Here is a 16,499-nt window from a genome sequence, read left to right as displayed (position 1 = left end):
GGACCCTGTCTGGCTGGAATATACAATATGTATGTGGTATACTGGAAGGTAACCTGGAAAAACAGGAAGCAGACAAAGAATGAAGCCTTTGAACACCAGGCTTAGGGTTTGGGGCTTTATGCTGTGTGTAAATGCCAACTGTCAAAGATAAAAGACAGCTAAACCTTGTGTTTTAGAAAGATAACTCTGGCAGCAGAGTGATGGATGGATTGGAATATTCCAGGACAAAGAAAAAATGGTCATGAATTCATGAATCAGGGCAGTCTGATGAACAAAAAGTGGGGGTGGAATATGAGAGACGTAAAGAATGCAGACCAGATTGAATTTGGGTGGAAGGGGAAAGGCAGGGGAATATTCATGCCTGCAAGATATGAAGTATAAGTGTCTAGAAGGACTCTGCACTTGAGAAAGCTGGAGTAGAGAGACAAAGAGTTCAGTTTTAATACATTGAATTTTAGAGACCGGTGGAACATCCACTTGGAGATGTGTAGGAAGGGTTGGAGATGAGAGTCTGGAGTTACAGCAGGAAATCAGAGCTGGAAAACATAATTTTGCAAGTGATTCCCACAAAGGAGATAACTGATGGCACAAAGGAGGATGAGATCCCTGAGAAAGTCATGGAAAAGCACACAGGACAATGACCGAAGTAGATATGGAGATTCCCTATGTTTAGGGTGGAGCAAAGGAGCCCACTTCCCTGAAGGGGGTTGGATGGAGAGGTAGGCATGTACAGTATTAGGAACGTCCAACAAAAGCGGAGCTTCAGCAGGGGGTGGACAGGGGAATGGGTGGTGTGTAGATGCTGGGCAAGGTCAAGACCTAGAAGAAGCTATTGTGCTTGAGAAGAGAAGGTGAAGGATGACCTCTGCTCTTTCAAGAGCTTCTCTGATGAAGGCAAGGTAAAAGTAATAGACCACAAAGTAGCTTTAGAGAAAAACAGGGTCAAGCTGTCTTAGGGTAAGAAAATGTATGTGTTTTTGTATACAATCCAAAGACCATTTTAATGTCTAATATTTTCGATGTGTTGCTTTGTTACTAGACTCATTTTCTCCACATCTGGAACTTCTATTTATATTATGTGGTCAGATGCATGAAATGACTCCCTTATGGCCTTTCATCTGCCTATAACCAGCCTGACCAATTTTTGGATGATTATCAGTTAGATCTGAGTTTGTATTTTTTATCTTATTTAAAAATTTCCCTCTGTGTGAGGTTTTCCTTGGTGAGTTGTTTCTTTCTTTCCTTCTTTTCCTTCCTTCCTTCTTTTTCCTTCTTTCTTTCTTTCTTTCTTTCTTTCTTTCTTTCTCTTCCTTCCTCCCTCCCTCCCTCTATTCTTTCTTTTTCTTTCTTTCTTTCTTTCTTTCTTTCTTTCTTTCTTTCTTTCTTTCTCTTTTATGTATACCAAGGTAGTGAAGAATTAGAAATGAACATTCAGAAACACTGCTCAGAGAATTTTTATTTGTGTCTCAAGGGACTACTCACCAATGTTTTGGAAAGTCTAGAGACTATATTTATATACAAAGAACATAAAACTTTTCTGCTGTCATTGACTAGCTCTTAATGCTGGTGAGGTGACATTACTGGGAAACACTCTCTTCTGTCAACATGTGAATAGGATTTTTCACGTTTGCAAACACATATAACTAGGTTGGAAGTGTATACATTTTTCCTGTGAAGGATGAGTGACTTGTAACAATTCTCTGGGAAACAAAGGCTTTTTTTTTTTTAAATTCACTCTTCAGTTCTTGAAAATTTCGATAAGCTTTCAAAGGGTGAGATGGTCTTAATTCACTGGAAAATGGTTACAATCTGCAAAAGGCACAGACGTGAAATTCAAATCACACATTTCTTGCACAGAACATGCAAATCTAATAAACACTTTTTTTCTTTCCCTCATTACTCAAAATCAAAAACGAAACTCCAGTCACCACGGCTTAATAAATTAAGACCTTTTTCATTCTGTTTGTGTCTATGCTGCCGTTGTAGAGTTCTCCTTATGTCAACGACTCACTCTCTGTAAAGATAACTGTGATGGATACCCAAGAGGCATGCGATTCTAGGGAGGAAAGCAAAGCAGAAACAAAGACCACCAGAAAAGAAAATGACAAAAATTATTTGGAATTTGTCCACGTTATGAGAAGTGAGTATGCACAGACTCTGTTAGGTGCTGACAATGCAAAATGAATTTGATCTAATTTCTGCTTTTGAGGGAGAATCATTCATATAAACATATGACTATATTATGTATGATATATCATATCATATAAGTGCTGTGTGTACATAGGACAAGGAAAGAAATTTCCTAGCTCTGTGAATAACAAAATATTATTTTGTCTAGGACAAAGTATAAACTCAGTATAGCTCTGGATATATTTATTAAATGTATGACCATTATTTAAATGTGAATTTAAGGGGCACCTGGGTGGCTCAGTCGGTTAAGCGTCTGACTTCAGCTCTGGTCACGATCTCACGGTTCATGAGTTTGAGCCCCGCATCGGGGCTCTGTGCTGACAGCTCAGGAGCTGCTTCGGATTCTGTGTCTCCTCTCTCTGCCCCTCCCCCACTCATGCTCTGTCTCTCTCTCTCTCTCTCAAAAATAAATAAACATTAAAAAAATAAAAAAAATAAATGTGAATTTAAGAATGATCATGTAAGATACATACTACATACATAGCTAGCACATATAATTTTCACCCCATAGTTTCTTTGACAATAGCTCTATTTAATTAGACATATCAGCGTAAGTCTGTAGTAGACAAGATATATTTTATTAAATAAGCATCATCATCATGGATTTCACCATTCTTATTAAAACTTAGCAACCATTCTTTTAAAGTTTTATTTTTAAGCTTATTTATTTATTTTTGAGAGAGATAGAGTGTGTGCACATGAGCGAGCAGGGTAGGGGCAGAGAGAGAGAGGAGAGAGAGAATCCCAAGCAGGCTCTGTACTGTCACAGAGCCCAACGTCGGTCTTGAACCCACGAAACCATGAGATCATGATCCGAGCTGCTTAATAGGCTGAGCCACCCAGGAGCTTCTTAACAACCATCCTTTTAAACTCAACTACCTGCTCAGGTAAGATTTAAACCCTGCCTATTTCTTCTGGGAAGATTTCAATCAAAGAAAACAGCTGAACAAAATACTAAAACATACCACTTGGGAAGGACATTTGAGCTGCGTAATGAAGGTTGAATAAAAGTTTCCTAGGAGACTAAAGGATAAAAAAATCCATGATGGAAAAGAAATGCCCCAAATGCACAAATGGTTATGTATATAGGAATAGCTGCTACCTTTCTTTAGAGGAAAAGATCAGTGGTACAGAGGTTGGGTAGAAAGTGAAGATCAGTCAAGCTGGGACTCCTGGGGTGGGTGATGGGGAGATCTAATTACCTGCCTTTCATTCTTTCTTGGTCATTTGTCTGAGAGTGATTCTCTAAGTCACCCTTGGCTTCCCATCTGCTCAGGAAAATGGAAGTGATCATCCTAGAGAGGCTGAGGAAGCCACTGGTGTTGACTGACTCAGTGTCATCCCTTGGAAGGGACCTGCCCTCAGTAAGAAGCTGTATCTATGTGCTTGGAGGGGTCTGCCTTAAATGTTTAATACCTCTCTGCCTTTCAGTTCTGATTCTACCATTTGTTGTCAAATTACAGAAGAGTTAAACCTCGTGAATCTCACTCCTCGCCCCTGCCACAAGCCACTATGAGAATAATTACAGCATCTTCTACATTGAGATGGCCTTCTTACTGTGAACATTAAAGTAAGATAATCCAAGGAAAGTACCTGGCACATAATAAGTGTTCCCCAAATCTCTTTCTCTTTCTCTTTCTCTTCTTTTTAAAAAAAAAATTTTTTTTTACGTTTATTCACCCTTGAGAGACAGACATGGCAAGAGTGCTGGAGAGGCAGAGAGAGAGGGGGACACAGAATCTGAAGCAGGCTTTAGGCTCTGAGCTGTCGACATAGAGCCTGATGTGGGGCTCGAACTCATGACCTGAACTGAAGTTGGACATGCAATTGACTGAACCACCCAGGCGCCCCTCCTACTTTAAAAGCCCAAAAAACATCTTGACTTTTATCAGGTCATTAACTAATGGTGAGCAAACTATGCATCAATTGTTTGCAAACAAATAAGACAACTTTTTTGGCAAGACTTTTAGGAAGGCAAAGGAATACTCAAGTAGTTAAAAATAAATGATTTCTTGTTTTTACTTTTCTTCTTCACTAAGAATTGCTAATAGTGCTTGCTGCCCTCTTGGGAAGTTGTAAGGATAAAGCAAGGGATGAAGTATTCAGAACAGTGCCTGCTCAAAGGATGTGCTCAATGAGTGTTGTCAACTTTTGTTATTTTCTAACTTCTGTCTCCGTGCTGTGTGAATTTTCAGTTAATTATTTGAATTCCCTGCATGCTTTCTACATGTAAAAAAAGTGTATTAATCCTTATGTAAGATCTAATAAAAAACTATATGGGATAGTTTCAGGAGTGCACATAGACATCTATATTTAACTGGCATTTTTCCTTTGCAGGTGACAACTAATGAAATTCTGTTTCATGTTTCACAAAAAGGATGAGGAGTTTGCTTTATTTTATTAGGATGTAAGACTTTACGAATAAAGCCAACCAGTGATAGGAATATGCAATAGGATATGGCATATTGCATATTGCATATGCATATTGCATATCCACTGATAGGAATAGCCTGCTTTGTGGTGCCATAGCCTTTTTCCCTCGAACATACAAATTTATTTTGAGTTTAAGTTAAAGATATAAGTCACAGAGACGGTGAAATAAATATAAGTGTGTAATGAAGGTGAATGAGAGATGAAGGGTATGATAGTCATGAGTACTGACAAGCTATGAAATCAAGCCAACATCTGGCAAGGTCGTCACAGGCTCTGGTAAGTTACAGCATAAATGAATATTGGAAACAAATTAAATGAAGTAAACACGAGAAAGTGTTATGCAAATATGTAATCAACAAATGGCAGTATTTGAAAATAGAACATAGAGTTGATCTTGATTTATATTTTTTATCTGTAAAAGTAACACTTTCTCCTTTTGACAAAGTGTTATAGAAACATACGAAGTAAAAAGTGCAAATTCTCATCCATCTGCCTCTTTGCCTCAACCGTTTCCTAGAAGTAATGTCAAGACACCGACAGTGGAAAAGTTAGTGATAATGTAATAGATCAGGCATCAATTTGGTTATAGCTACTTAAAACAAATTTTTTTTTATCACAGCAAATTTTAAATATGTAAAAGTAAAGGCAAGAGTAAAATGAACCCATACATACTTGGCATCCAACTTCCACAATTATTAAACTTTGGTAGTCTTACTTTAACATATGAAGTCCAAAATACTTGTGGTGCCAGAACCAAATTTGGCATCACAGAGTATAATTTATGTAGGGTGCTCTGGTGATACGAACAATGTATATTCTGTGTACACAAAACCCAAAGAAGTGGCTGGAATACAGAGCACTCCGTGATTAAGTTAAATTTGCCCTGGATGGAGCTACGTGATGACCGCTCATTTATGCTCATATTGCCTTTATTTTCACCATTGTCACTCTAGTCTCTATTATAGTGCTAGCACATAGTAGGTGCTCAAAAATGGCCATTGCAGATTAATGAGCCTTATTTGCAGTGTAGAGCTCTGTAGCATGATGGAGGCCACGCTCTGTGGTATGACTGACCTTCACAGACTGCTTCCCACTGTATCAGATGCTGACTATGTGCTAGGTCTGGGCTCACCAGCTGTTAGGTCCTATTCTAAGTGCCTTACATGCAGTAACTCATTGAATTCTTACCAAAAAAACCAACAAAGAAGGTACTATTATCATCCTTCATGTTTCATAGGTAGGCAACCAGTAAGTGGGTCAAGATCACATGGATAGTAAGGGGGCTTAAGTCCAGTTAGTGTGGCCCCAGGGTCTGCACTTAGTGACGCTCTGCTGCCTCACTCCCAAATGTGTCCGAATCCCATCTAGGAGCACTGAATACACTTGGGCACTTTGATAGGGGGGTGGGTGTACCTGTACTGCAGGATTAACTCACAAAATCACTCCAGTGGTACCACATAATGGGAGGGTGTTGCCCAATGACTAGACCTTTTTCAAAAAAAAAAAAAAAAAGAGAGAGAAACAAAAAAACAGACTTTGTCATTTTTCATGAACATAAGGCACTTCTAAGTACTGTGTGGGAGGGAATGTGGTAGACTGATTTCATTGCAACCCTGCCAAATTCTGGTCTTGTGACCATCAAAGACGCATCATTTCCTCTAAGACTGCTAAAGGGGGCTATTACCATGGGCCTGCAGGTTCTGGTTTGCATTGGGAGGAGACACTATCTTCCTAAGTGAGACCTGGAAGAGGAAGTGTCATGAATTGTAAATAAGCCTGAGCCTAAAGAATTGTTTGGAGATAGAAATGGAAAGAAATGGCCTCCTTCAAACCAGTTTCCACCCCCCCTCCCCTTGCCCTCCCCCCACCCCCATCCAGCTTTGTCAGGTCCTGCTTTATTTGCTAAGTTTACTAGCAGGAAGGGAGGGGATTCTTTAAGGATACTCCTGACTCTGACAAATATAATTACCTCCTAGATTAAATATGAGTACATCTCTACAGTGGAGCATCGTGTCACTATTAAAAAGAATAAAATGGAACCTTATGGGTCAATGTAGAGTGAGCTTCAAGTTCTAATTTAAAGTGAAAGATGTCAACATGGTATTTATACCAGGGCCACCCTTGGCGATACACCTATACCTATATGTGCATAACATTTGCTTGGGAAAAAATAAAAAGGTGAAAGGCTTGCCTCTGCTGAAGAAGGGCTTTTCAGTCTCAACTGTTTCATATGATAAGAAATCTTAAGCATAGACATTCATTGTATTTCAGAATTAAAGTGTTTCAGTTGTTGAGCCTGCAAAGCAGAAGAGTAACTACAGCAAATATAAACATAGAAGAAGAAAAGCAACACTTCACGGTGTATATTTCAGGAAGCAGGGTTTGGCCTAGATGCAGAAATAATAATTCTACCTCTCCATCTCTCCTGAAGGATGGTGCCTTAAGACAGAGGGATCTGCAAGATCCCTATTTAATGAAGTTGGGGGTTGTTCCATGTCACTTGCTAAGTATGGGGAGGCATGGAGAGAAAAGAAGGGAAAAAAATGTCTAAAGGAATCTGCCTTCTCCAAACAGCTCCACAAGGAGTCGACACATGCAGAGAGAGTCGTGTGAGGAGAGGTTTGGTAAGCTGTTCTGGATGCCCCGGGTCTGGGACCAGGGAGCATTCTCTTCATTGCTTCAGTGAAGCCGGCCTTCTTCTCCTGGGCCTATGGGTATCTTGGCTAGGAGCTCTGTTCTGGAAAGGGGCCTGCTCAAAAGCCCAGGAAGAGTCATGTAGTCCTTGTCAGGTAACACGGTGGACAAAAGCCCTTTCTCAAGGAGAACGTCACTCACTCACTCACGGGTGGGTGGCTCTCATGCCACGATGCTAGGGCCCTGGCTACCGACAGCTCCCTGGAGTCCTGATGCAGGTTTTTGGTGAAAGCCAGGGTCTCAAATTTAAATGCCTTTGGGGGCTAGGCTGGTAACTTAAAAACATTTGAAGCTGCCAGGTATAAGAGGAAATAGGGGGAACTTTGGAGAACTGAGCATGTGTATATTCTGACTACAGACATTCAGATTCAGATTTTTAAACTACAATTTTGCTGGCCAAGCAAAACACTCAGTACTGGCTGGAGTCACTGCCTGCCGGTTTGCGATCCTGCATTCGCCTGGGTTCTGTATCTGCTTTTCCCTGGTTGCTTCAACCTGCTGCTGCTGATCCACAGCCTGTCGCCCAGTCACTACGGGAACGCGCGGGCGCTGAAGACGGTCCCAAATTCTGGCGCGCCTCCTGAAGGCTCGGTGTCCCTCGCCTGCGCTCACGGCGCTGTCCCCTCCTTCTGCACCCCTACCCTCATCTCGGAGGGCCTCAACCTACTGAAGCTTGGAGTTTCTCAGAAGCCATTACGGGCTACATTTTATCTCTACGGAGATAAACAACGGAGTTGTTGCACCTGGGACGTTCTGCCTCGGGCGACCCGGGGCCAGATGCAGTCCCAGGCCAGCGGGGAGACGGGGAGATGCAGTGGGCAAGGGGAGCCGGGGATCCAGGCCCGGTACCCGGCTGAGAGGCGGGACCTGCGGCAGAGGGGAGCCCCGCCCCGGCCCCGCCCCTCAAGACCCCGCCCCCAAGCTCTAGAGTTTCGGCCTCCGCTCCCACCCGGCACTGAGTCCCGGGACCCCGGGAGAGCAGGCGGTGGATGGTTGTGTTTCCTCTGCCCGCGCGGGGCATCACTTGCGCGCAGAAAGCCCAGAGCTGTAGCGCAGCCGGGATTTCCTCTCCTCCTGGCACCCGCAGACGCCCCTGCAAGTCGTGGCCGGAGCCAGAGCACCCTCCCCTTTGCGCCTCACAGTCCTGCGCTGCGGCGCGCGTTCCACCTCCGCGCCTTCTTCGCCCGGCAGGCCCGGGGAGAAAGAACCGGCGCCCGAGTTCTGGGCAGGGCGCTCGGCGCGAGGTGCGGGATGGAGAGCAAGGCGCTGCTGGCCGTCGTTCTGTGGTTCTGCGTGGAGACCCGGGCTGCCTCTGTGGGTAAGGAGCCCACTCCCCAGAAGGAAGACGGAGAGGTCGGGTGCGGGCGGAGAGATGGGGATGCGGAGAGGTCCTGGAGGCCGGATCTAACTCAGACTCAGAGAGCTGGAGAGTTGGAAGTGACTTGACACTTTGTGGTTTTTCATTTACCAATGAGGAAACTGAGGCTCTGGTGGGCCCAAGATGATCCAGAGAGCCGGTAGTCTCCGGAGCGCAGTTCCTTTTCCACGACTTTGGTCTGCGACAGGGGCCTCGGCTGGAGCAAGTCCTGCGGAGCCGACACACCCTCGGGCTTTCGGGAGGCGGGGGTGGGAAGGCGGGCGCCCGGGGCTGGCAGGGGAGAGGTGTTCCCGCAGGCGGGAGCAGGCTCTGGAACGCTGTCCGGCTGGGCGCACCGCACTAGCCCGGACTCGGGGAAGGAAGCCTTGCAGGGAGCGCAAGCCGGTTCGCTCGGATCTAATCGTGCACTAGGCTCTGCCTCTGTAGGAGTTGAGCAGGGACCCTGGTGTGCCGTTCCCTTCTGGCTGGAACCCACAAACACACCCACTGTATGAGCTGCATTTCGGGGAGGGAAACTTTTTTTCCTTGCTTGGTGCGGGATGCCGCTCTCCTTGCAGAGAGAAGGTGAAATTGGGCTCGGACTCGGGATTGTGACAGCTTCCCAAAGTGTCTCCAAGAAACACTCACCTTTTTATGTAAAAGAGTGACATCTTTTAAAGCTTTGGTCTTTGGGATAAGCGCATGATCAGAAGTTCACGATCTGAAAACTTACTCTGCGGGACTCCGTACCTGGATACAGCGCCACTCGCCACTTTCCTTGCCACCTAAAATTTCAGTCCCCTTCAGGATTAGGAACACACATGCTCTTGGTGCAATGAATGTCTGTCTTTCTCTCTTCGCGTTCCCCGTCATCCCTGCCCGCTCTCTTCTCGTATCTCTTTTCTGTACCCACAGTTTGCGGATTTCCAGATTACCACTCTTTGGAGGGTGAGAAAGGAGAGAGGGTGGAGAAAAGGAAAAAAAAGAAAAAGGTCAAATGATTCAGGGAAAGTTCCTTATATTGAAATAAAAGAGTCTTAAAAAAGACACACTCGTACACTGTTAAGATCATCTGTCTATAGTTATTGAATTTTCTTGATAATGACTTGGTTCATCAGGGCCAGCTTCGCCGTGGACACTCATTTGTCCCTGACAAGACGTCTCTCTCCCCCTTTACAGTGTGGAACATGTGGTTGTTCTGTATCCCACAAAGAAGTGAGTTGCTTCTAAGCCTGGGGTGTTTCATAGCGCAGCAGTGTAACTGTAATCGGGTTGCCCTGAATATAATGATGAGGTTGCCCTTTTGGAGTGTGTGACTTACTTAATTGGATTGGACTATAATTGGTGCCATCAAATTCTAGAGACAGAGGCACTGTTGTTTTTCCTTCCTGTCTTTGAGCTGGAAGGGTAATAGCACACACATGAATTAATTTTGGTTAGGGGATTTGAACATAGAAGGGCTTTTTATGGACTAGCAACATATGCGCTTCTTAGAGTTATTTCTTCAGAATTTCTGAAGAGCGGAACTTAAACCTGCCAATGAAAATGAATGAAGCTTAAAGGAGCAAAACAAATTGAATGTTGGTTGGTCTATGGATATGAATTTGAAATTATCATTATTGATACAGTCTAGCTGAAAAAGATTTTTGTTGTGTGCACGTCTCTAGAATAGTGTGGTGTTGTCTTAGCTTCCTGTGAATGGAGAACATATCTTTAATGAATTTTTTTAACATAAGAAAGTGTGGCTAGAGTGTGAGATAATCTGTGACGATAATTTATGAGAGATCTTCAAGAACTCTTGTTTTGGCTGTAGGGTGAACAGAACTATTTAGAACTTTGCCTTTTACTACCATTTTTTTCCCTCACATAAATGTGCCCAAATAATGGGCTCTTTCTCATTTGGATCATTGTACAAATTGTTTTAAGTTACTGTTTTCAACACGTTTCTCAACCTAGTGCTTCCCAGTCATGTTTGATATTTGTACGCATCCAACTGAGTTGTTTTCATTTTCCTTTTCTTAAACAAAGTGAGACTCCATTGTTGGGAGGCTTTTCTATTGCTTTTAAACACGTTGCTTTATTGTTTGTCTACTTTGGGGCAATTATTTCCTTCCATATTGAAAAATGCTATGCTGATTAACTGATCCTGATATCCCAGATCAATAGCTGTCCAAGAGGGTCCCGTAGACCATGTATGATCAAGTCACCTGAAATACTTGTTAAAATGCAGATTTGTAGGGCTAGGGATATCTTACACATCCTAAAGTTTAAGAATTACTACCCCAAACACAAGTCAGTACCAATACCAATTAGTTTCTGAGATTTATTGATATAACTTAATTTCTGGGTTTTTTTTTTTTTTAAACAAGGATATTGATCAACAAATCTACAATTATATCAGCAACTATTTTGCACATCTGGGTGAGTGTGTAGAAATATGTGTGATCAGTTGTTCATTTTACCTGTAGCTGTTCACACTGGGGCCCACAGATTCAGTATATTGGGTATTTGCACTCAGTATGTGCTCATTCTGTTTACTCATGCTTTTTCATATTTGCTAATACTGTCTTATTTACCCAACAAGATCAGTGCCAGTTTAGGCTTAGAGAATCACCGGTTCTCTTTTGAAAATTATTTATTTATTTATTTTGAAAATTCTAGTGTAATTAACATACAGTGATATATTAATTTCAGGTGTACAATATAGTGATTCAATAATTCTATACATTACTCAGTGCTCATCATGATAAGTGTATTCTTAATCCCCTTTGCCTATTTCATCTACCCCCTACCAACCATCAGTTTGTTCTCCATATTTAAGAGTGTATGTTTATTTGTCTCTTTTGATTTTCCTTGTTCATTTGTTTTGTTTCTTAAATTCTACGTATGGGTGAAATCTTTGGTACTTGTCTTTCTCTGACTTAGTTCACTTAGAATAATACTCTGTAACTCCATCCATGTCCTTGCGCATGGCAAGATTTCATTCTTTTTTATGGCTGAGTAATATTCCTTTGTATATATACCACATCTTCTTTATCCATTCATCTATTGATGGACACTTGGGTTATTTCCATATCTTGGCTAGTGTAAATAATGCTGCAATAAGCATAAGGGTGCATGGATCTTTTTGAATTAGTGTTTTCATTTTCTTTGGGTAGAGACTCATTTGTTCTTAGCTGATGCGACTTAAGGACCATATTAAGATTGGTGCTTACCCAGCATCCATCACTTTTTAAGGTGGTGTTTTGGAGATCTGGATATTAGTTAAGGCCCTATCATGGTGGGCAGTTTTTCTTTCTCTGACAGTTTTTCAATACTTACTAGCTCTTTGCATTTTGTTCACAGAGAACTCTGTTTTTTCTTGTTGTGGAGTGACCCATGGTGAGAATCTGTCCCGTTGTATTTGTAGGTAAAGACAGCTTTCTTGTGTTACAAGCTTGGTATCAGAAAGCTCAAAGTTTTGTTTAATAAGTTGAGATTCCTCAATTGTAATTCATTAGCATCATACTTTTTTAGTCTCATTCTCTGAGGAAAAGTATATTAATGGGCATGTTACATGGACACTGGCAAATGTTCTCTTTTCCTCAGTTCTTCTCATCTAGTTTTAATGTACCTACCATCTTCCAACTCATTTACCAGAGGAAGGGCACTAGAAAATTGATAAAGGAAAATGAGACAATGTCAGGGGCACTCCTCCCCCCTTCAGGGTACATAGACGAACTGTATAGAAATCTCTCTAAGTAGTATTCATTAATCAGCAATTTAGTCAAATGTGTGCATCCTATGCTTTATAAGAAATGTCAGTGGGTCCTTTCCCAAGGGAGTGAGATCATCAGATGAAGGTTCATTTGGTTTCAATGTCCTATATCCTTTTGTAAGACCTTGAAGTTGGCAATGCAGGAAAACAGGAACTCCACCCTAGCTCCGTGAATTGCAGAACTTTTGTGTTGGTTTATGACCATCTGCCCATTCTTCCTGTTATGACACAGCTTGTGAACTTTTACTGGGAATGGTGAAAAGTAAATTCACAGTTTTACACAATGAATTGCTGAAGAGGCCTTTTAAAGTATAGAGTGTGCATTGTTTATAGAAGGTGTTTCCTATTGGGTCTGACTCAATGGCAACTACATTCATTTATTTAATTTGTTTCTAGGTTTGCCTAGTGTTTCCCTTGATCCACCCAGACTCAGCATACAAAAAGACATACTTACAATTATGGCTAATACAACTCTTCAGATTACTTGCAGGTAAGGATTAATTTTAGATTCAGATTTCCCGTGTTAAGTAACTCAATGTTTATTGAGGGAAAATAATTTCCTTAAGCAGAATTATAATAGAGATGTAATTATACATGATGAGGTTTCTAATAAATGATTTAATAATGAAAAAATGAGAACGCACTTCTCCCACAATTTTTGTATGATTTTGCTGGCATTTTTTTCTGCTGCCCTCTGCCAACACACACACACACACACACACACACACACACACACACACACGCAGAATAGCACCTGGCATATAGTATATAATAGACGTTCATTAAATATTGGATAAACAAGTGGAATTGAGGACTTATCCTTAAGGGATGCAGTTGAAGGAATTTGGGCCCTATTTATTATATTCAGGATGGCTCTTGGACATTTTATTTTATGGTTTTCCGAGAATTTTATTTTATGATAAAATTATGACTGGGGTAGCAATTTAATATTCAACCATTAATATTACTGAGTATGTGTTCTGCACAAGTAATGGACTTCATGCTTTGGCTTGATGTGGTGGAATGCCTCTCTTCTCATTTGGTAGCAAGAAGTTCTGCGCTTGATTTTTGCTAACTGGGGAAGCAGGCTTCTTTGAAAAGAAGAAGAAGCATTTAAGTTTGTCTTACAGCCCCTGCCCCAGAAGGAAAGGTAGAAGACTTTGGTGTTTAACGTAGCGACCCAGAGGCTTTGTAGGAACCTCTCAGTGTGTCTTTGGCAGAAACAAACAGGTGGAGAGATGGCTGGAGGGGATGCTGCCCTTTGAGAAGAGAGCTGGGGGTCCACAAAGAATCTTGGGCAGCTTACCGCCATTGAGAATGCTTGATGAACACCAGGTGTTCACCACAATGACACAGATCTATTTTAGACTGCAGAGGTGTAAAGGATACCCTTGTCCCCTTATCAAGGGTGGGTCACCAATACCCAGCCCTCGAGGAAAAAACACGGTAACAGTGCTATTTCTCTAGCTTTGCTATTTGAAGACATATTTCTTAGTAGACTTTCCTTGTAACCATCCTCAATAACAGAGGTTATTTAAAATCCCCACAGATCCCTCATTCCCTTTTAAAAGTCATTCAAAAAATTTTTCTTATGTCCTAAAAAAGCTATGGAGTGTGTTAAAGTAACTTCATTAATGTAGCTGCAACTTCATGGAAATTTCAGATTCTTTGAAAGAAGAATCAATGATGTTGCATTCTTCTTTATGTGGACTGTCTTTCGTAGGGCTTTGCAGGGAAGTGCTGCAGTGAAAATAACCTTTGTTTGAATGCAGCCTGCGTAAGATCTACGAGGCTCTTAGAAAGTTGCACCCTCTTCCTTCAGAGCCTCACTTCTTACCGTCCTGTGTGCCCACTCTTATCTGACCACTCTGGCTTCCTTGCCATTCCCCTGATACTCCAGATACTCCTGCCCCAGGGTCTTTACGTTTTCTGTTCCCTCTGCCTGGAACACTGTCCCTCCTTACATTCAAATGGCTTCATCAAGCCCCATCCCTCCAGAACTCTTTACTCTTTGCATATTCTATATTTGCTCCATAGTACTTATCACCGCCTTACATTTTATTTACACCATATATTTTACTTACTTTTAAAGAATTTCAGCTTTAAAGAGGTTTACTCACTAAGTCATTGCCTGTTTCTTCTAACTACACTAAAGTTCCATAACGGCATAGATTTTTGTCTGATTTGTTCACTGCTGTATCCCCAGACTTTGTCAACATGTGGCACATAGCACATGTTGAATGAATATTTGTTGAGTGAATGAGTTAATTAATAGTAAACGCAGGAATTCTTATCAGTGATGTCTGAAGCTGAGTTCATGGCTTTTTGTCATTGGTGGCTCCAGCCTGTCATTGTTGGTAAAAAAGGCTGTGAATCTGTCTGTTGAGTTTATAGATGTTTGAGAACCAAAACCTTCTGTTTTCTTAGAAACAGTCTCCTAGTGTGGCATTTCACATGAATACTTCCCTGGAATTAATTTTTCAGGGGACAGAGGGACTTGGACTGGCTCTGGCCCAACAATCAGAGTGGCTCTGAGAAGAGAGTGGAGGTGACGGACTGCAGTGACAGCTTCTTCTGTAAGACGCTCACGATTCCAAAAGTGATCGGAAATGATACTGGAGCCTACAAGTGCTTCTACCAGGACACTGACGTAGCCTCGGTCATTTATGTCTATGTTCAAGGTAAGTGGGTAAATGGAATTCATTTCCCAAGTTGATTTGCCAGTTATAAAACACAAGAGGCACAAAGCAGAGTTGAGTACAATGGAGTACAACAAAAGGCTCACTCCAAAGGCTGTCTGCCAACAGGAATACACAAAATTCTCTCTCAAGGCTTCCCCCGAGGATAAGACTCACTGATTTGTTCTGGAACTTGGGCCCTGTTGACATCTCTGTTGCCCACTTGGTGTGGTTCTGATCTTTGTTTCTGAGGGAAATCTGTGTTCACAATTGGCTACGGGGATTTATACAAAGCCTTCTGATGTTTGAGAAAAAGAACCTGCAATCCTTGAAAAGGAAGATTCAGGAGTGAGTTATGGAGAGGTTTCAATGGAGAGATATGTTATCTAAAACAGGGTAGGAGATTTTCCCAGGAATGCACCGGGAAACAGCCAAGGGCGCTGAAGCTTTTTTTCTACCTAAGAACTTTTCTTTTCGCACTTCTACTTTGTGAAAAACAATTTTCATCCTCTTGTGCAAATGAAGACACTATCTCAAAGAGCATTTCGAGGACAGTGTTTCTTTCCTTCACTTGTGTGGTCTGAGATCTTGGATGATGTGCCACATCTTTCTAGAGTTTGCAATTTGGGATTGACATCATGGAGGTCAATTTAACATCCGTGTAGAATAAAACACAATGTTACATGTATTAAGTATTTATGATATAAATGATTTTTTCTTTTGTGTTTCAAAAATCTTACACTACCTTAATTTTCCTATGCAAACCTAGTTATAATCCTGTCAGATAATTTTGGGGAAGGTAAGTGTTATGTAGTATTTTGCTTGGATATACTAAGTATTTTCCTTTACAGTGAAAATGAGCTGTTAAGACATTTTATTTATACATTTATATATATTTTTTATATCCCAGAGGATTTGAGGCAGGTGAAGATGGTTTAGACTTATTTTCAGAAGCATCTTTTACAGAACAGGAATTTCATTAGCTTTGGGAAACACACTTGTGTCTCTCCATTTACATTTCAATAGTTCAGTATGGTCAGTGCAATGGAAGACCGGAGACTACATCAAAATAACGTTATGTCACTCCTGGACTGCACAATATTTGAGAATTATTTTTGCCCAGTGTAAGCACAGTCCAAGGTAGATTTCTGTGCCCTCCTCCTTCCTTTGCAGAATTTGAGAGAGACAGGGCTCAGATCTTCGAGAATTTCTGGCTCCTTTTGATCTGGCAGTCTTGGGAGATCAGGCTTTCTCAGAAGATTGCAAGGATTTCCTGCTTTTGGCCTGTCTGGAAGTACTACAAGATGAACCTCTCCCATAATATCTCGTTATTTCCTTCTCCCCGAGTCAGGAAACCTGGAGACATGTGAAAATTCATTTCATGAGTTAC

General features: G+C 41.7%; 1 protein-coding gene across 1 annotated transcript in view; it reads left to right on the top strand.

Moving 5' to 3' along the window:
• The first annotated feature begins 8,273 nt into the window (after window positions 1-8,273).
• KDR (kinase insert domain receptor) overlaps window positions 8,274-16,499 on the top strand; it is a 46,733-nt gene continuing 38,507 nt past the window's right edge. The window contains exons 1-3 of the mRNA XM_060654992.3: window positions 8,274-8,635; window positions 12,828-12,921; window positions 14,916-15,112. Coding sequence (XP_060510975.1) covers window positions 8,569-8,635; window positions 12,828-12,921; window positions 14,916-15,112 — 358 coding nt within the window. The 5' untranslated portion in view covers window positions 8,274-8,568. The remainder of the gene's footprint in view (window positions 8,636-12,827; window positions 12,922-14,915; window positions 15,113-16,499) is intronic.

This window comes from Panthera onca, chromosome B1 (genome assembly GCF_046562875.1).
Source record: "Panthera onca isolate mPanOnc1 chromosome B1, mPanOnc1 haplotype 2, whole genome shotgun sequence".
NCBI classification, from domain to species: domain Eukaryota; kingdom Metazoa; phylum Chordata; class Mammalia; order Carnivora; family Felidae; genus Panthera; species Panthera onca.
This window is presented reverse-complemented; position numbering and strand designations above follow the sequence as displayed.